The sequence below is a fragment of the Lytechinus pictus genome, chromosome 15 (genome assembly GCF_037042905.1).
Source record: "Lytechinus pictus isolate F3 Inbred chromosome 15, Lp3.0, whole genome shotgun sequence".
NCBI lineage: Eukaryota > Metazoa > Echinodermata > Echinoidea > Temnopleuroida > Toxopneustidae > Lytechinus > Lytechinus pictus.
In genome coordinates, this window is record NC_087259.1 from 17,395,902 (window position 1) to 17,417,894 (window position 21,993).

At 38.0% G+C, this 21,993-nt stretch overlaps 1 protein-coding gene across 1 annotated transcript; it reads left to right on the forward strand.

Moving 5' to 3' along the window:
- Positions 1–5,700: 5,700 nt before the first annotated feature.
- Positions 5,701–20,832, forward strand: LOC135156909 (acyl-CoA-binding domain-containing protein 6-like). Its single transcript, XM_064110773.1, has 7 exons — positions 5,701–6,444; positions 10,077–10,376; positions 11,139–11,203; positions 12,914–13,090; positions 14,153–14,379; positions 15,758–18,108; positions 18,647–20,832. Exons 2-6 carry the CDS (start codon positions 10,149–10,151, stop codon positions 15,907–15,909), a joined length of 849 nt encoding a protein of 282 aa, XP_063966843.1. The 5' UTR covers positions 5,701–6,444; positions 10,077–10,148; the 3' UTR covers positions 15,910–18,108; positions 18,647–20,832.
- Positions 20,833–21,993: the final 1,161 nt, after the last annotated feature.

Below are 21,993 nucleotides of genomic sequence, written 5' to 3' on the forward strand. Positions count from 1 at the left end.
TTTCTTTCTCACAAATTTGACAATTATTCGAAAAAATAAAGTACAGATCAATTTAACATTGCGTAGGGATAAACTTGAGTAACTGCGGCAGAGCCTCCCGATGTGCACGGCGCGGCCGATCGGCCGGGTAAGCAGGCGCCGGTAAGCAGACTCATCAATGATATTACCAACACACTCTAGACACCAGTACACGACTCATTCACTAACTCATTCCACAATACAAAATCATCCGGCGAAAAGAGCGAAACCTCGAATAAAAAGTGAAATTTTCTTACTAAATCACCATATTTCGCGTCAAAAATATCACCATCCTTAATTCTATACATCGTAGTTAGGAAACAAGGGGTCTAAAAAAGTGAATTTTTCACGGTTTTTCCGATGTTCGTGGATTTTGAAAACGTGTCCTCACTGAAAACTGGCACTTTCGCGAGCCGATGTCAGCCGCCATTTTGTTCCGGAAGTCAACGCTAATATCGGCCGCGCCGCTGTGGCCGCTGCTCGTAATTTTCACATGCAATTGCAATGGAACTGTGCACTTAGCACTTAGCCGTGCGCCCCAGTTGTTTATGCGTTAGTCGTATGTTACAGCCGCTTATGCGTTAGTCGCATCATACAGCCGTTTCAATAATTTCAACACTATATTGATTGACCTAAAAATCGGAATTTTGGTTTAAAAATTCGGAATTCGGAATGGAGGCTAAAAAATCGGTATAATTCCGCCAAAATCGGAATGGTTGGCAGGTATGTGGAAAGCATTCCGACCCAGAGGAAGTAACATCAGGTGTGCCGCAGGGGACAGTACTCGGACCCTTGTTATTTCTATGCCACATCAACGACCTCCCTGATGTTGTCCAGTCACAGGTTCGCTTATTCGCAGATGACTGTGTGCTGTATAGACAGATTAAGTCTCAACGAGACCATCATAAGCTGCAGCAGGACCTTACTGCATTAGAAAACTGGGCATCCACCTGTATCTACGCAAATAGTACCTAGCTGCTAGCAGCTCATCAACCTTGTGACAAACACAGTGAGAGTATACCGAGGAGATCATTTGGGTGTGGAAACGACCCACAACGAACAACAGCAACAACAACAACATCCACCTGGGGAATGAGGCTCAATGTTGGCAAGTGCCAAGTTATGAGCATAAATGCCAAAACCTCATACTTTTCACTGGCGTAAATCCCGGGGGGGGGGGGGATGGGGGGGATATATCCCCCCCCCCACTTTTCGAGGAGGGGGGGATGGCCTGTACAAACATCCCCCCCACTTTTTACGAAAGAAATGAAAAAAAGAAATTACAAGAGATAATTGTTTTATTGGTGAAAATTCTTCCTGAAATACCGCTTAACAAATAAAACAATATTATTGAATCATAAAATGCAAATAAAGAGCCAGTTCACCATTTTCAAACGAAATACTAATGTCCTTATTATAACATTGAAGAGAAACCCCCGTTTCTTCGAAATCATCAATGTTGGGGTCTTTGGAAAGGAATTAAGATGGAATGTCAATTTTTTTTTAATGTAATCTCTAATAAAACCATTAAACCATCATGGGGTAAAAAAGATAATAATATAGGAGGGGTATTTGCCATATGGACATACGGTGGCGTAACTACGGGGGGGGGGGGGCATGGGGGGCACGTCCCCCCCCCCCCCAATCGGCTGACAAAAAAAAAACGGGGAAAAGGAGAAAAGGGGGAGAAAGGAAGAGAAACGTAGTGGGAAAGAAGTAATATTATTCATTATAATGTTATAATATATTATAACTATGTTATGTTACATTACATAAGAAACATTTTTATCATAACTTTATGAAACATAATTTGCCCAGGGCCTACGTCTTCATTGTTCCTGGTGCTCGCATTGTCTGTTTGACGAGATATATAATCCTGTTGTACTAAAACATCCCGTTTTCAAGTCAATATAAACCAAATATATTTCCTAGCACTTGAGTTATCATTGTTTTATGTAGTGACATATGCTTCTTTTTCATGACTCAAAAAGTGATCGCCCCATGTTAAGGTCTACCTATATATGAAACATTTCCTGTCCATGATTACGTTCGCATTAGTGGATTGGTGAGATATGTCTGCTTAACATGAATTCCTAAAATCAGTCCTTAAAATGTCCCTTCTTCTGATCTGATTATCAAAAATTTTCAGCTCGCGCTTCGCGCTCGCATCATTTGGTTAATGAAATACGTATGGTCCTAGTTAATTCCTACAAAGAAACCTCAGAATGCTCCACTTCAGGTATGAATCATCTAAATTTTCAGCTCGCGCTTCGCGCTCGCAATATTTGATTAGTGAGATGCATATGATAATCATGATTGTAATGACTACAAAAAGTGTTTCATGTGTTCAGATGTAATTCTAATAAAATCAGCAAGCGCTTGGCACTCGCATTAGATGACTATGGTGAGATATGCATACTCTTAATGGATTCCTAAAATATATTCCTTAAAATCTCGCTGTTTGGGGTCAGAATATACGAAAGCTTCAGCTCGCGCTTCGCGCTCGCATTGTTTAGCGAGACAGGTACCTATCATGATTACACAAATTTGATTATAATGTCCCTTTTTAGGTGTGAATATAAACAAATTTCAGCTCGCGCTTCACGCTCGCATTATTTGGTCAGTGAGATACATATCTGTTTAATGACATTGTCCTTAAAATGTCTCTATTAGGTCAGAATAACTGGCAACTGAGCGCGCTCACTCAGTGATTCAAAAATTTTGCTGGTGCCCCCCCCCCCCATGCCATGACCCACGGTACGCCACTGTGGAAATATCAATGACAATTCCTTGCATATCAAAAAACATGATTGCAAAAAAGATGCCAAAATATTTCAGTCATCCCCCCCACCCGTCAACACGGATTTACGCCAGTGATACTTTTACACCATTAATGACTGTATACTTAAACATGTATCTCAACATTCATATCTTGGAGTAACACTAGCTGACAATCTGAAATGGTCACCCCAGATCAACAAAGCTGTGAGGAAGGCAAACTCTGTCCTTGCTTTACTCAGAAGGAACCTAAGTTTCTGCCCAGAGAACTGCAAGCACACAGCATACATTGCACTAGTCAGATCTATCGTGAAATATGGTGCATGTGTGTGGGATCCCTATCTTCAAAAGGATACTCAATGTCTGGAGAGTGTAGAGCAGTACGGTTCATCTGTGGGGACTACAGCTCTCGAGAACCAGGTTTGATTACCAAGATGAGAGAGAATCTCAACCTGCCTACTCTTGCCCCCGGGGGGGGGGGGGGGGGGGGGGCCACTTACATTGACGAGTGGATACCATGCGCGACCAAAAAAACACGTAAAAAGGATGTATTTTTCAAGATAGGGCACGTTACGTACGTAACGTGATAAGGGTGTCAAAAACACAAAAATAATAATCTGTTTCGCTAGGAAAAATATGTGTTTAAGGTCAAATTTGCGGGGATGATAAAACAAAATTAAAATGTTTTATAAACGATGTCCTTTTTTCCCCAACATACGTGTTTAGAATTAGAGTCCGATTTGCGCGAGGTATGGAAGGTGGGCCTTACTAAACCAAATGGTGTGTAAAGGTACTTGTAAAACCGACGACCGACGGACCCGTTACATAATAAAATATTGCTGTACTTGTTAAGGGGTTCATTTCAGGAAATAATTGCCAAGAGTTTCGTTTTGTTTCCAATACTTGTTAAGGGTAGGGTTTCAGACGCCAATACTTGTTAAGGGGTGCATTTTCAGAATATGGAAAGTACGTGTTTAGGTAGACCAAAAGCTTCAGTCTCTGTATTTTGGTTGTTCCGCTGAACTACGTTGGCTCCACTCACGGTAAATGGGGATTACAGTAAAATGTCAGAAATTGTTGAATAAATCCCCAGAAACGACGGTTATTCCTGTCTAGTGTTTAGGGTGCTTTTCGAGACCCCATGCTCGCGCATGGTATCCACTCGTCAATGGAAGTGGCCCCCCGGGCTCTTGCCTCAAAACGCCAAGTCCTGAATCTTACATCCTACTTCAAAGTGGTCGAGGGGTTGGTTCCTGCCCTTCCTGTTGATAAATTTCTATTAAAGCAAGACCTAAACGTAATATCAAAGCTAAGAAATTTGTAAACTTTGATGCTACAAGTACTAATCATGCTAATGTGGTAGAGAAACAAAGTTCAAGTAACAAATAACTCCAAGTGTTTCTCAATAAGACATTGTAACACAGAGCAGTTAAGAAATTCTTTTTTGTGAATACAACGCTGGCCTAGAATCAACTCCCTAACGAAGTTGTCAGCAGTACATCACCAGAGGTGTTTAAAACCTTGTTCGTAGGATGAGTGGCCAAGATCGAAGAAAGCCACCTATGTTTCGACTAAAGTAAACTCATTTGCGCCCTCTCCTAACCCGGTGCATTATACCCGACGGTCCTGCACTGTATTACATCCAGATCCAGAACAAAATAGAAGATGATTACAAACTATTGAATTCATATTTTTAGTGTACCGGTAATTCAAAGACAAAAAAAAGAGAGCTTAAAAGTAAAGTCTAAAGACGTGTCCAGACACCCGACCCCCATTCTATTTCTACTTCTATTCTAACTGTCTTAGTTCCTATAGTGACGTATTGTATTACCGGACACTATCATGATTCCGGACGCTCATATTACTGCGTACGAAAACAATTTCGTACCGTAAGACTTCCACAATTCAATTTCACAGAGCAATACATAGAACAGGATTGCAAAAACAAGGCGAAAAAATCCAACCTTTACCTTATTTATCTCTAAAATTACAGAAAATGCTTAAAATATCAAATAACATAGTTTTGCATCAACAATTGATATGTTTTCTAACGGAAATATGGGTCTGATCTGCCGAATTTCAATCTCTTCCGCTCCTTCGATCGAATGATGAGGTGTGGTGTATTGTGGGTGATCGTCGACGGCTAGTTCTCAAGGTAACCGTGCGCGAGGTTTACCGTGAGTATAGAGCCGTCGACGATCGGCAGCGCATCAATAGAACTTGATGAACGTCACGATACGAACGAGCATAATATGGGGCATAATATTGGAAAGTTCCATGAAACATGCAGCTAACAAGAAAAAATAAAATAAGTTATCAAACACGAATTTATTACCAACATCTGCTCAGAATCGATATAAAAACAGCAAACAAAAACTTAGAATTTACTCATGATATGATATAAGAAGAAAAAATCACACAAATTTGTTCTTACATCATTATAATCAAGAATATCTTTACCCGTCCGGCGCGCGTCCGGAATCATGATGTAATTTGTCACGCACGAAAATAACTGTTTTTCGTGGAGGGGTATGCGGCAAGTGCGATGCAAAGAAAATGGTTGGTAAATATAAAATAATTTTACCATATTCATAATTTTCATAATATTTGGAATAGCTAGTGTGAATTTTTCTTGATTGTATTTCCTCTAGTTGTCATTTTTAAAGGACTGAATAAAGGTGTCCGGCAATAGGATACACTGCCATACTATTTATTTTAGAAGCTAGCGGCTAGCCTATTTAAAAAAAAGTAAAAAAAAACTAATGTTTTTTAATTTATTACCAGCAGGATATGAAGCTCCAGAGTATGACTCTATGAATCTTAAGAACAGAATCCAGTCGTTGTTGTCGAACTATCGAAGACTTGACCCGGCGGAATGAATGCACCGATCCCGTACGTCCCCGGGGTACAGCCCGAGCCCAAAGCAAGGCCAAGCGTACGCAAGGCCGAGCCGTGTCTGTCGGGGGCCGCAGGAGTAGGAGGATATGATCAGATGTTGAGACAGGCCCGACTTGTTGATGAAAAGTCCACGTCGTGTTCACTTATTCCATTCTGAGGAGGGCCTTTAGAAAGCAGTACAGACATAAGAGTGATCATTCACTTATTCTGATGAAACACTGACCTGAAATATTGAATTTTGTAGCGCTTACTCGTCTACGCGGCGAGCAGCTGATGTATTTTCGCTGCGCCGTATGTGGCGCGGCAGATATCATGTCGATGCACACATGCTGCAGCTGCACGCGCAGCATGCAGCGAAGAAAACAAGACCTTTGACGTTTAACCCCAATATTTGCAAAAACAAAACATAAACGCATCCAATTTGGCCAGCGCGGCATGCATGGATATATATGCATGAACGAAATCGACAGACACACCCACGTCCACACACGAGTATACGACAAGCAGATTGAAGATTGATATCTGTCAACTTAGTCCCAACAGCTCAGCACCCTGGCCCTGGCCTGGTGTCACAGTTGAATGAGTCTGGACGGACTGGAGCTGGCTTGATGTATGTGTGCCTAGCCTGCATCTGACTAGACTTTGAAACCTAAGCAGAATTAAGCCCGGAGCAGAAGTAACTGCACTGCATGTCTAACTGAGACTGAGACTGAGTGAGAGGCTGAGCTGAGTGAAACTGGCTGAAGCCAGGTGAATGAATGTGCATGAAATTGATTGCAAACTAGTTCAACTTCAAGTGGACCAAGCCAAGGCAGGGACCCGTTTCATAAACTTGATAAAGTACTTGCAATTAACTGTTGTGACTTTGCCATTATTGCAACTAATATGGCTCAGCAGCCATCATAACAGTTGCAAGTCCTTAAAGTTTTATGAAACGGGCCCCTGGTCTAACAGTAACACTAACAGTTAGTTATTGTTAGAGTTAGATTGTCCTCTAGTCTAACAGTAGGATGGGGGGTCGGGTGTCCGGACACTTTATATTTTTGAAGCCTTCTTTTTTGTCTTATGATTACACTAAAAATATGAATTCAATAGTTGTAATCATCTTCTATTTTGTTCTCTATAATATTTTCTAACATTTTGTACTAAAAATTGATGAAACTTCACTTGTAATTTTTTCAAAAATGACTTTCTAAAATTGATCGTCCGGACACAACAACTGGGTACAACAGTTAACTACGTTTCACTTAAAGGCTCAATAAAAAAAAAATCTAACTTTAACGTTAGCTTAGTTTTTTACATCTTACTTTAGATCATTCACCATGTTCGCACATCAGATTCATATCACACAATGTTTATTGAAACTATTCTGTATAAAATTAATTATCTTAATGTTGATGCTGCTAAGTAAAGTCTCAAGATATGAATGTACCTGTTATTATTATTAAGTCCATTGTTGAAAGGGCATGTGTACTTTTTTTTTTTTTTACTAACATTACATTACCATTAGGATGGGGGGTCGGGTGTCCGGACACTATATTTTTGAAGCCTTCTTTTTTGTCTTTGGATTGCACTAAAAATATGAATTCAATACTTGTAATCATCTTCTATTTTGTTCTCTATAATATTTACTAACATTTGTACTAAAAATTGATGAAAATTCGCTTGTAAAATTTTCCAAATTGACTTTCTAAAATTGATCATCCGGACACACAACAACTGGGTATACTTATTACTAGGCCTATCTGTGTCAGGTCTAATTAAGCCAAGGTTTGATGTTAGCCCTATTGGCTTTAATTTCTACCGCCATCCAAGTAGAGAGTAGACTAAGTTAACTTAAGGGAATAAGTCTAATCCTAGGCTGAAAAATCAGTCTATTTGGGTTAGGATATCTCTGCTGAGACGTCGTCTGGATTCGCGGCACCCCTCCCTCCTTACCATTGACCTAACTATCCCATACGCACCCCCGTGGTGGTGGTAGATATAGTCTAGATCATGCCATGGTCTGGTAACATAAATGTGACTGGCTGGTGCATAATTTGCTCAAGCTGCAATAAAAACATGACAATGAATAATTGACGAACCTGACAATGGCTCTTTGGAACCAAAATTGTGGATTTTACATCACATATTTTGAGAAACTAGTAAGCTCATTGTATTCATAAAAAAGTTTTCTGGCACTTTTTTTCTCCCATTAGAGGGATGCTCCGAGCTGAAAATATAAATAGAGTAAAATTCACAGAGCAAAATGCTGAAGATATTATAAAAATCTTATAACAAATAGCAAAGTTATTGAATTTTAAAGTTTAGCAATATGTCAGTTATATGTACCTCATTATGAATATTCATTAGATGAACTGATTATTTATGTCACATCCCCACTTTCCTTTTTCTTATGTTAGTATATGAAATCAATTGTTTCATTGTTTCATACATGTGTGAATGATATATCTCCCTTGTAATGAAATAAGTTGCAGCAATGAATTTTTAATGCACTTAATCAGTTGTTGAAATATTTTTGGTTCTTGAAGGAAAAAATTGAACATAAACTTATTTCATAAAGTAAGATACAAAAGATCAAGTGGGGATATGACATCATCAGTTTGCGCATTGGATATTCATGAAGACATGCCTAGAAATGTTTCACTGGAATAATGCAAATTTTTAAAATGCCATTTTAACTTTGTTATACCCATAGACACTGTAGTTAAGCGTCTCGTGAACCACCACCATTACGAGTACTATGGGAGTCTTCTGTGTAGGAGGACTGAGAAAAATCAGAACATGTTTTTAAAAAACCCTCCAAAACAGCAGATTTTTTAGTCTAAACTAACCTTAACTTTTGGTGTAAAAACTTTTTGCAAACATAAAATGGCCACTTCACCTAACTCATACCAGTATATCACACTATAATGCCTAATGGCAGGGTGCTACATAACTTTTTAGAAGCATTTGCCCGGTCAGGCAAGTAAATTTTTAAATAGTTGGAATATACTTGCCCAAAAATCTATTTCACTTGCCCGAAAAAATCATTGAAAAAAAAGTTTTACCTCTCCAAAAGAAAGTTTTGCGGTTTTATAAACCATTTACCTTTTTCTCTCTTTTGACATGAACTGATCTTTGTTATTGCATTTCTTCTTCCAAAGTGATTTTATCTCGCCTACCATGACCAAAATTAGGGTCAGTATATCATATCGACCCTAATTTTGGTCATTCTACGGTGATAATTTTGCTTGCCCAATTCCGGCAAGTAGTTTTGGTCTTTACTTCAAAACACTTGCCCGACTCTAACTTTTACTTGCCCCGGGCAATCGGGCAAGTGCTTATGTAGCACCCTGCTAATGGATAGATGGTAGATAATCCCTCACCCCCTGCAGCCCAGCAGGGGGGGGTATTGTGTGGTGAGGAGGGAGGCGGCGGTGGAGATTATCCATGATTGACAATGTTATGCTGGGTTGAGTTCGTTGAGCGAACATTCAGTAAGTGTAGAGTGAACAGTATGATGGATCATTAATCTAAGTTAGATGTCAACTTAGAATTCTTGGGTAATTTATTATGAATATTATTATATAGGGTGGAGATTATCCATGACAGTGATATGCTGGGATGAGTTAGTTGAGTGACCACTGGTTCTGTGAATTTAGAGTATGCCTCTAATACCAAGGATTAACCTAATTATGCAGGTTAATCTCTAACATTCAGTTAGTGTAGAATGAACAGTATGATGAATGATTGATCTAAGTAAGATGTAAACTTAGAATTCTTGTTTTTTTAATTTGACTAGACACTTAATCTTGGGTAGTTTATTATGAATATTATTATTGAGGGCAGAGATTATCCATGACAGTGACATGCTGGGATGAGATAGTTGAGTGACCACTGGTTCTGTGAAATTAGAGTATGCCTCTATAAACCAAGGATTAACCTAATTATGCAGGTTAATCTCTAACATTCAGTTAGTGTAGACTGAACAGTATAATGAATGATTGATCTAAGTAAGATGTAAACTTAGAATTCTTGTTTTGTTAATTTGACTAGACAATTAATCTTGGGTAGTTTATTATGAATATTATTATAGAGGGCGGAGATTATCCATGACAGTGATATGCTGGGATGAGTCAGTTGAGCGACCATTGGTTCTGCAAATTTAGAGTATGCCTCTAAAAGTAAGGATCAACCTAATTATGCAGATTAATCTCTAAGTAGAGTGAACAGTATGATGAATGATTGATCTAAGTAAGATGTCAACTTAGAATTCTTCCTTTTTTTTATTTAACCAGACACTTAACCTTGGGTAATTTATTATGAATATTATTGTCAGTGGTGTAACATTTTAACAAGCTTGACAAATCAATCTAAAGTTTTCCTCACTCTCGTCTCAGCTCGGCTTGGGAAGACCATTGAGACTCCAGCACTTGGTTAAGAGAAAGAAATTATTACCGGCAGAAGGCAGGATGGATCAAGAAGGGGCAGTGGCATTCACCATCAAGACAGGGGCCAGTGTAGACGTTACTCCTGGTGATGATTCTGATAATGAAAGTGAAATGATGATGGATGCGATGGTGGAGCAAGAATTGACGGCTCTTCAGAAAGATTTCGACCGAGCATCAACATTCATGACTTCGGTTGCTGCGAACCTTGGAAGTGAAAAACTGTTGTACTTTTACGCAAGGTTTAAGCAGGTGATCTATTCTATTTCTCAGAAAATTCGGGTCAGACAATGGCGAGACTCTATTTGATTATCAACGGATCAAAGTGTAAATGTTGTTAACAGTTTATTTTCCCAACATGTAGGGCATGGGTGTCAGAGCAGAGGATTATCTTTTGTATTGGGGGGGGGGGGGACACAATAGATCCCCCCATGAACAAAGGATAATCCTCTACGCAGACGCCCATGATGTAGGGGACAGGGGAGTTTGGGCCATGAGGGGTGGGGGGGCACTCAACTCAACATTTTAGCATCCCTAAATGTGTAGCTTTAATTTTAAATTGTTTGATTATATAAGTCAATTAATGTATAAAAAAAATTGACCGAGCATCAACATTTATGTCTTCGGTTGCTGCGAACCTTGGAAGTGAAAAACTGAAGAAAAAAATGATGTAGGGGAGGTTGGGCCATTTCTTCTTTTTTTTTTTGGGGGGGGGGCACTAAACTCAATTGCTGTACACTCATTTGATAACAGGTTAGCATCCCTAAATGTGTAGCTTTAATTTTAAATTGTTTGATGATATAAGGCAATTAATGTAAAAAAAAAAACCTGTTAATTTCAATAGTTGTCTCTTCAATTGATCACATGAAATAACAAAACAATGCATTTTGGAGAAGATATTTTGTCAGGACATAGATTTAATAGATTAAAATATTGTTGCCCTATTTCTCAATATTTTGCTAATAATTCGTTGTTTTTTGTTCAGGTTTTTTTTTCACTTTCTAATGTTTTCAGGCAACAGTTGGAAAATGTAATATATGCAGGCCAGGCATGTTCAATTTCCAAGGGAAACAAAAATGGTAAGTGCGAACTCACTCAAAGGTGTATGATAAGGCTGGTGTATGGAGGGTTGAGGCAGGCGAGGGGGGGGGGACTTCCTCTTTTAAATTCATGGCCCTGGGAACAATTTTTTAAAAGGCTGCTGAAGTAAATTTGACAAGCAAAAAAAAAAGATAATTGCCACACCTACCAGAATTCCAGGGGGTGCTGCCTATGGAGAATAATACACACAGCACCCCCCCCCCCCCCTTCCCAGGGCCATGCTTAAATCCTCTCATAATCGCTACAATCATATACGTAGTGGATCAGCCATTAGTCCTGATTATCCAGGGAGCCATTGTTCCTAAAAAGCATCATGAAAACTAATTTTGAGTGCACATGATACTCAGAGAGATATCTACCAGTTTTGATATTTAAAGAACGTTCATTTTTATGCGTATACATGTATGGTGAGAGGGGGGGGGGAGCTTTTTTCTGGCCTTAACTTTACCATTACATTAAAAGCAAACCACATTCTTTGAAGTACTATTTTTGTAATTTTATGATAGTGTAGTGATCTCCCATGAGGGAGCTGTTAGTCTGAATAGGAAACCTTCATGGTTAAGTAATTCAGTTTGCCTGCCTTATTCCTTGCAACATGAGTTTGCAGTTCTCATGAGTATTTTATCTGTTTGTTTTTTTAATTGTATATTTTTGCATGCTTTCTTTTTCTCAGATTCTTATATAAACTTTTTTTTCAATTTTCTCTTATAAAGTTTAAAGTTTTTCTCTAATGAATAAGAACAATGATGATTTGCCATTTTTGTGGTCTCACATGCAATGTAATGTGATGTCATGTATTAGAAATTCAAAATTTAAATGGTTCAAGATTATTTTTAATATTCTGAGAAAATGCATCGATGTAACCTCACATTAGTGCTTGAAATCTAAAACTTTGTTATTCTTAGATGGATTCTTGTGTCTATCAACTTCTCTTATGTTTCTTTTCGTTAACTCCTTTTGTAAGTCATACTTGATACCGTTGTGAACTTTCCCTTTAATAATAAAATATTCAATGTATGAATTATAAACAATATCACTTTTTATCAGTAAGTTTCCAGCAACTGTGTATAATGTGTGACACATATACAGTGGGAGTTAAAGATTTTTTGCAGATGAATGGTGCTATATAATGCTGTTCATCGTTGTCATCAACATCATCATCATCATATTCATCGCCATCGTCATCATCAACATCATTATCACCATCATCATATTCATTGCCATCATCATCGTCATCCTCGTCATCATCATCAAATCTCTTCATCGTATCGACTAGAAAAAAAGGCTTCATTCAAGTAAAAAGTAATTAGTACAGGCCCACATACAGTCACAAAGTCATATGGGGAAAGATCATTTTTGTATGCATGCAGGCCTTGTTCCTTCGAATAATCTGCCAGAATATCTTTAGAAATATAACAACATATGAAAAGAAATAAAGAGTTTGAAAACATATTGATTTAGCATTTTTGTAAACAATTTGGAACCCTTTGCTCTCCACTCTTTTGTAAAACGTGGAAGGGACCTACAATAATGCCTAGATGCATTTTTTATACAAAATTGAAATGTTTATTGCTAATGCTATTATCATCATCATCATTTATCATTGTGTTATTTGACCAGGCATGAGGAATCAAAATTTCTGACACCCCTCCCCTTTCTCTTTTGCGTATAATATTGATCGTTTCCAGGGATGCATGGAATGCCTTGAAGGATATGAGCAAAGAACAGGCCATGATGGAATACATCGAAGCCATGGATGAAGTGGACCCAGACTGGAACTCAAAGGTCAAAGGCCACAAGTCCGTTTCCAAAGGGTTAGGAGTCGGAGTCAGTACTATGCTAGCTGAAGAAGAAGTGGAGTTGAGGTAAGGATGGAGTTTAAGTCGACCTGGGGCCCATTTCATAAAACATGTTGCTTCAACAAATTTGCAATACAACATAAATAATTTGATTGGCTGATGGCAAATATAAAAATTGTGCATTTGTGAATATAACACTTCTTTATGAAACAGGACCCATGTTTATTAGTAAAATGTAATGAATTATGATCAATTTGAAGAAGAAAAAAATTTGAGAGGGGTGGGGTGGCAGAATAATTAGTACTTACGACTGCATTGTTAGTATTTGATCATGAGAGGGCTATTATAATGGGCATGATTGCCATCACAGCCGATATGTGAGACTGTCTCCATATGAGAGATTATATTTAATATATGAGCTACTTTTGGAAAGAATTTTTGTATCCAATTTGAGAGACAGTCTCCAGCTTGGCAGCTTGAGAGACCAATTTTCTGAGGAGGAGGCAATTCACTTGCATGGTTCTTATCAATGTATTTTCAGATTTGTGTTTTTCCCCGTTTTGGAAAATATGTGTTAACGGTTTAGTAGACAAAGACAAAAAAATGAAGCCAGATAGTAAGTCTATTGCAAACCATGAATTTGTAAATGTTGCATTGCTTCTGTGTTCAGGGTCCAGGATTCAACCTTCTGTGAAGAAGTCTGGAATGTATTACAGTCTGATAATATGTCCCATTACTTGAATTTTGAGAGCGATGGCCTTATTTATTTTCATGTGTGTACTGTATATATCTCCATATCTATATTTCTAATCTCTTGTCAAGTGCTCTTCCTTTCCCAGACGTGTTGTGGCTCAGTGGATAGGTCTCCAGACTTTGAACCACAAGGTCCGGGGTTCCCACCGCAGCACTCACGGCCTTTGGCAAGGAGTTTATCTACATTTGCCACTCTCCCCCCAGGTGTAGTAAATGGGTTCCTGGTAGGAAGGAATTCCTTTAATGCTTGAGTGCCCGATCAGGGTAACCGTGCTAAAGCCAGGTCGCATTATATTATTATTAGATGATATACTTGTGGAGTATTTAGTACCAAATAATACCAAAATGCTGCATTGCATCTTGTATTTTTCATAGTGATCAAGAGAAATCCATTTTCGACTGGTGCAAAGAGGGTGCGGTGGAACAAGTGCGACTTCTTCTGTCTAGGGAGGACAGTAATATCAACCAGGTGGACGAGGACGGACTGACGTTGCTTCATTGGGCATGTGACAGAGGTCACCTAGAGGTCGTGACCTTACTCCTTGAACGAAAGGTCAACGTTAATGCTCCAGACCCAGATGGCCAAACCCCACTTCATTATGGTAAAGTACTGCTGCTTTTACCCTTCAATTTCAAAACTTATGTTTGCCTGTGTTTAAGCAGAAGGGCTAGCATCCTTACACATGGGATACTCTCCTTTCCCTTGTACGCACATTTTATCATAAATAAATTCACCCATTCTGTAATGTAAAAATAACATTCCGCAGTTCTTGTAGCCTGTATCACATTATGATATAACGTCCCTTTGTACTCAGTTCAAAAAGGACTTGCATATTATAAGCCATTTCAGAGTGAGCTCATGATCAACTTTTCTCAAACGGCCTTTCCCATTTTTCATTAGGATGAGCATCAACCCTTCCAAATGAAGATGTTGTGTAAGCTATCCAGGCAAAGCATTCACATTCTAAGAAAGAAAGGCATGGTATAGACCAAGTAACTAGAATAGTATGTCAGTGACAAAGTTAAGAAAATCGTTGGTTGTATCATTGACTTTTGACACATTGAGGATTGTTTGGGTTGCTGTCAAATACCAATGATTATGAACACATTTTTTACTTTTCATTGTGGATGTGATGAAAATAATATTTTAAAGGGAATGTGTTAATAATCATCAAATCACAAATGCTTATGTCACTAAATTTGAAAACCACCTTGATGGTTTATCTTAAATGACCTTTTAGGCTAATTACCACAGCCTTTCACTATATACATGCCTTCCATAGCATCAATCCTGTCAGGTTCTCATTACCTCATCTTGTATGAGTGAAGCACAATGAGGAAGGTCAAGGGTTGAAACTACTCAACCAATGAAGCTCCTTTGAATAAATGCTTCTTTTACTTCATAAGTGTCTCTTTTTATTTTGAAACAGTTTTCCTTTTTGTCGCCCTTGGTCCTCAGTACCCTCATTTATTTTCATACCTTGTGATTAATTATAGATCACCTTTGTGAAAGCTTGTCTAAAGCTTTGGTAAAGGGCCATTATACATGTAACTATACTTGAGTATCATTCATATTCAGTGGGTGCATCGTGGTCTAGTGCTTCTGACTCTCGCCTTTCAAACAGAGTGTCATGGGTTCGAATTCTAGCAATGGCGTGTTTTCATTCAGCAAGAAATTTATCCACACTGTGCTGCACTCGACCCAGGTGAGGTGAATGGGTACCTGGGAGGATTAATTCCTTGCATGCACGAGCGCTGAAAGGCAGTTCAAGCTAAAGCTGGGGTAATAATAAACAATGCCCCTCGGAATAGATTGTTTCTAGATAGATGGCGCTATATAAATGCCTATTATTATTATGATATACAGTGATGAAATGTATTAATGACATACACTTTTGGGAGACTTATCAAAACAAAAGACAGGCTTTAACATCCAGTTTACTGATCTCTCTGTCTCTCTCTCCCCTTCCCCTTCTACAGCCTGTACGTGTGAACACCTCTCGATCATTGAAGCTTTGGTCAAGCACGGTGGTAGTGTGAACACCAAGGATGCAGATGGGAATGTGCCTGCAGACAACACATACAGAAAAGATATTCATCAATTATTAGAAACAAACTATGATGTAACATGATAGTTTTTTGGGTTTTTTTCATAATTTCATACAAAATTGTTTATTATTGTAAAGAGGATGAGGCATTGTACCAGTACATTGAGAGAGATAGAATTCTGGGGAGGTATTCTGAACATTGTCTTTTCTCCATATTTTATCTTTTCTCAGAGATATGACAAAATCGATATTCTGGTGGATGTCATAACTTTTGTCACAAAAATTGTCATAATTTTTTTCTCTTCTCTTTAGCGCGCACCAAAAATATACTGCCTTATATGCGTGTAATCCTTTTATACAAGCAAAAGATATGACAAAGTTATGACAGGGGGGTAGCAGTCATAAATTTTGTCATATCTTCATGTACCAAATAACCCGATACCCTGCCAACTGAATGTCAAGCATATAATGATATTAATTAGATTAGATTGTGGTATTAGTTTCACTCATCATCCATGACAATTTCCAAAATGATTTTTTCATGCTACAATTAGTTAGGCAATACATATTAATTCCTCCCCTTTTTCTCTGTTTTCCTTCTTTTTCTATTTCTATTCTAAATCCTTCATAGCTCCCTGTCTCTCTTTGTAATTAAGCGCATCAATATATGAGTAGTTGTGCGATGCCAGCAACTTTATTGGGGAAACGCCCTACCTGCCACGGGGCGTTCCTATTGGCTAAAAGGCTCTCACTGGGATCTAACGATGATTTCAATTGGTTTGCTGCTGAAAAGATGGCCGGGAACTTAGAGAGATATGACAGGGAAAAGACAATATTCAGAATACCGATTTGTGACAATCATAGCAGTGTCACATCTTGGAGAGAAATGACAAAAGTTATGACACCATTCCAGAATACCACCCCTGCTTTCATAGCAAATTTAAAATTGTGTTCAGATGAAAAAGAATGAGAACATATTAAAAACAATATGCTTTGTTTTGATTACTGTCCCAGGGAAATAGGTACCAAGGAGAAAACCACAAATCCCTGATAATTAAGTACTTGGCCTGTGAGAAAGTTGTTCCTGCCATTTGTCATATATTACTTGCCAAGTTGCCAATATGAAATTTGCACAGTCTGAGGGATCTCAATTTTAAAACAGCCACAACTTTCTTATTGTTTGATTTCTGTCAATTTTTCATCGTTCTGATGAAACTATCTTTCTCCGCTCTCGCACAACATTTCATGACCAAGGATTTTAGATAAATACCAGAAAAGGAGTTCGAACAGAATCCATTAAAATGTCCACCCAAGTGTTTGTATGTATATGAATTAAAAAAAATGTGCCAAATGGCTCTGGAAGAAAATGTGTAATAGTCAAGAAACAAGCAAAATAAGAACAGAATTCCATAATATGTTGGGTATTTTGCCCAACTATATTAATTCACTTTCCCACATGTGCTTTCTTGTGTCAGTGATCATCAGAATTACCAGTTTTCAGCTAAGATTTAATGATTTCACATAGATGAGTTCATTTTAATGTACCAAACTAGATCTATAGTAATATGGTGGCATTTAACTTTGATTTTAAAGACTTTCACATGAAATAATTGTTCCCTGCAACTACTTTCTTTTACCTTTAATCTGAATTGCTTCTTTTGTGTTATGGAGCCAGGGTGATGTTTCATAAAGCTGTTTGTAATGTTACCCACAAATTTACGAATGATGGAACATGTTCTAAGGGGCCAAGTCAGCTACATAGGGATATACCATTTAGCGCGGGAAAGGGCCACCAGTCGTGCCTAAAGCCATGCTTAAATTGTTGATGCCAAATGTAGCAATAAATAATTCAATCATTTTTATATGTTCTTGATATTCCAAACAGAGTTAAGAGTTACCTATACTTTACTAGATTGTGATAGACATATATAGAGTGAAGTATAACACTAAAGCCCACTGCACACTGTGCGATTCGTTGCAGTCCGATTTTCATAGAAATCATAATAACAGTTGATATGAACATTCCACCCAATAAAATCTTTAAGAGATGAAAATAATGGTAGTACTGATATCAAAATTCAGTGTAGTTCGAACCTCCCTGTAGGGATAAAAGCAAATTCAATTTAAAATCGCAATGACATCATCAGCTGCGACTTCAAGCTGATTTGGACTTTACTCGGACAAAAGGGAATGCTGCAAAGCAAAATTATTATTTCATTCCTACTAACATTATGCTAAACTTCAATTAAAGTAAATTTTTGTCTTGGAACTCTCATATTTAATGCAAAATACAATTCATTAACAAATTGCATCGTACCAGATTGCATAGTGTGCGCTTGGCTTAGGGCAAGGAATTTTGTGTGTTGAGTAGTTTTTATTGTCTCGCCCACCAGAGGTGAAGGCGAGACTTTGGGATCCAAATGTCGTCCGTCCGTCACAAACCTAATGACACATAACTCGACAACCGTAAGTCGCTTTTCAACCAAACTTGGATGGTAGATGGACTTCGGGGACCTGCATGTTATGCTGCAGTCGGAGGTCACATGGTAAGGTCAAAGGTCATTTTCAGGTCAACGTTAAAGTTTACATGCAAGACTCTTATGACACCTAACTCCGCAACCGTAAGTCACTTTTCAACCAAACTTGGATGGTACATGTAGATGGACTTGGGGGACCTGCATGTTATGCTGCAGTCGGAGGTCACATGTTAAGGTCAAAGGTCATTTTCAGGTCAACGTTAAAGTTTACATGCAAGACTCTTCTGACACCTACATGTAACTCCGCAACCTTAAGTCACTTTTCAACCAAACTTGGATGGTAGATCGACTTGGGGGACCTGCATGTTATGCTGCAGTCGGAGGTCACATGGTTAGGTCAAAGGTAATTTTCAATTCAATGTTAAAGTATACATGCAAGACTCTCTTATGACACCTAACTCCGCAACCGTAAGTAGATCACTTTTCAACAAAACTTGGATGGTAGATGTACTTACGTAACTTGCATGTTATGCTGCAGTTGGAGGTCACATGGTAAGGTCAAAGGTCATTTTCAGGTCAACATTAAAGTTTACGTGCAAGGCTCTTATTCCATCCCAGTCATTTTACAATGAAGTTTCGATACAATTCTGTTGCGTGCCCTCGCAAATCATGATATTTTTGGTTATATTCATCAGTGGGCGAGACACAAAATCGCTTTTGCCTTGTATTTCTATGCAGCGGCGGATCCAGGACTTGGAACTACGGGGGCACGAAGAGCAAATTAAAAGAAAAAGTCCAGATGACAGTTTAAGATTTAGTTATATGGAACATGTACGTTTAGTGGGTGATTCTCAAGTTATGGAGGGGGGGATCAACCCCAAGTTCCCCAGCCTGGATCCGCCACTGAAATGATTTTGGCAATGTAATTCAGGACATTCCATACCGGAATGCATTTTCAAAAATTAACTTGCATTTTTACGACCTTGTGGTTAATGAAAATGCCTCACCAGCGCTGGTATCAAAAGAGCCAAGCAAAAGTCTGCTAATGGCATTGGAAGGAAAGAGGGAAAAATTGTGAAAGTTGCTGGGTGTATTTCATTGATGTGCTTACTATTTCTTTCTCTATTGTGTTCTGGGGACCGGTAATTCCAGATGTTCAGGGAGAAATAAAACTTTTTTTCACTTGACAAGGAGAAAATTAGAATATTTCATATAATAAAATACAAAAGAAATAGTGAGTGGGTGACCTCATCAGTCTGCCAATTTGCATACCGACCAGAATGTGCATATAACTGTTTGGTGAAATTAAGCGAAACTTTAAAATGTCATAACTTTCTTATTTAAACACCCGATTTTGATGAAATTTTCAGTGTTTTGCTCGTTGGATTTTTCTCCTTTTTTTCAAATCAACTTTTTGTTGGGGTGGACTTGTCCTTTAACCTGTAGATGTACAGTGTCTCCTTAGTATAGAGTCCACTTTTGCAGTTTCTTGATTATCCTAATTGCCTGCAGTCACTCATGGAATTCGATTTTGAAAAAGAAAAAAATGTGACCTGCCACCCCGAAACCAACAAGAGGTTGCCAATAAAATAATTGTCGTTTTCATTGGCCCGTATTCTGAAGTCGAGTTTAACTTAAACTCAGGTTTAAAGTTGCGGTTTAAGTATGGACAGCCAATTGTTACATAAATCACTAACGGTAGAGACATCATATTTCAGCTCATTTGGCTCTCAAATCATTCATAATTGTCTAGGAAGTATATATAGATTATTGTCTTCACCATCGATGAATCAGGAAAGAGCACAGTAAACATAAGAAACGTACAACTTGATTAAAAAAATTAATACTTTTGGCTTCCCATACTTAAACCACAACTTTAAACCTGAGTCTAAGTTAAACCTGACTTCAGAATACGGGCCAATAGTTTGAAAAAGGACTTCCAAAAATAAAGAGAAAACATTTGAAGTTCAGGGTTCATTCAAGCATGAGATGTGAACACTATGCAATCTCAGTGAAACTTCCAAGCACTTCACAAATTCTAGTGTCAAGGAAAGTCCTGTTTTTCGTTATCTTTTCAACTGTACAACTTGAAACTTTGACAGTACGAAGAAGAAGAATTACTCTTTCAGATACGCTATCGTTTAATTTTTGCTTTTTGAGGACCAAATTACTGTTTTTGCTATTTACAGAGAACCTTGGTATTGGGGTTGCTGGTCATAAATGCAGGTTCTGCTATTCCTGAATTAGCGTCACTGAAATAACTGATCAACTCACCATGCTCTCTATAATATGCAACAAAATGCAAATATGAGTAATTTCATTTGAAATTTTGCATTTTTCCTAAAATTTACTTTGACTTGTGTGTTTGAAAATTTTTGCCCAATCTCACAAAGCAGTCATCTGCACATCCTGGTCAGTATATAAATGTGGGAACCAATGATGTCAACCACTCACTGTTTAGGAATCTAACAAAAGAAATGTAATTATAAAATATTTTAGTTTTCTCCTCAATAGTGTAAAATAAAATTTGTTTCATCCCTGTACATGGGAAAATGACATTGTTGAAATTTATTATGATTTGATGAAGGGTTTCCTTATGGTCATAACTGAAAAAAAAATGATATTGTATAATTCCAGCAAGAAATGGTGAGCGAGTGGCATAATTAATAATCTCATTTTCTCTCATTTGCATACAACTGTTTTGCAATTTTTTCAATATTTTGCAAAATTGTAAAATGTCATACCATGCTTTTTTTTTTTTTACTCCTGATTTCAATGAAGTCTTCTGCGGCATGCTTGTTTGATTTTTGTTTGTATTTTCATCGAAATGAAAATGCTTGGGTGGGCTTGACATTCAGAAATGTCAGCTTACCATAAACCACAGCATTATAAATATATCATCCTATGAATTATTGTCGAGTAATGATCAGATGCCATTTTAACAGCTAAAGCTTACAAATACATCACATCTGGAGAGGACATGTAGTATGTAGGTCGACATACCGTATGACGTTTTTACTATTTTTTTTATCCCTGGAACCTGGTGAATTGGATTGGGGTATTAAGATGGGGATGTCGGTTTTTTTAAAAAACATTTTCATGGCTGACAATATCATGAGACAATTAAGCAATTGGATTCAGCACTATTTAAGTTCAAACTTTCCCACATTAGAGTCAAACCGATCTAAGCGGCCACCTGTCTATAGTGACCACCAAAATTGTCTACCCTTTGAAAGGAATGTGCGTTACAGAGCCTGACTATAAAGGTCACCCGTCTACAGTGGCCGCTGTTTTTTTAATTCCCTCGAGTGGCCTTAATGGGATAGGTATGACAATATTCTAGTCGAATTGTGCAGCCAGAATACCCCATAAAAAGTGAGAGCGAATTTTCCACCACTTTGTTGTCTGCCATTGTGTTATCAATGACTGGTCTTAAAACATTCCTTGAACATTCTTTGGATAAATTATCCTATAATTACAATATGTGTGGAGAAACTAAAATGGTTTTTGATACGAGAGGGGCCTCTATTGCTACTTGGTAACATAATTCCTGCAGTATGAATGTCTTGAGTAGTGAATTAGTGTGTTACCTACCATTCGAATGGGGTCTATTTTACAAGACTACAGTACACTGCTCAGAATATTGCATTGTGGGTAATTAATCTGGCCAGATATGAGTGGTTGAGGACTT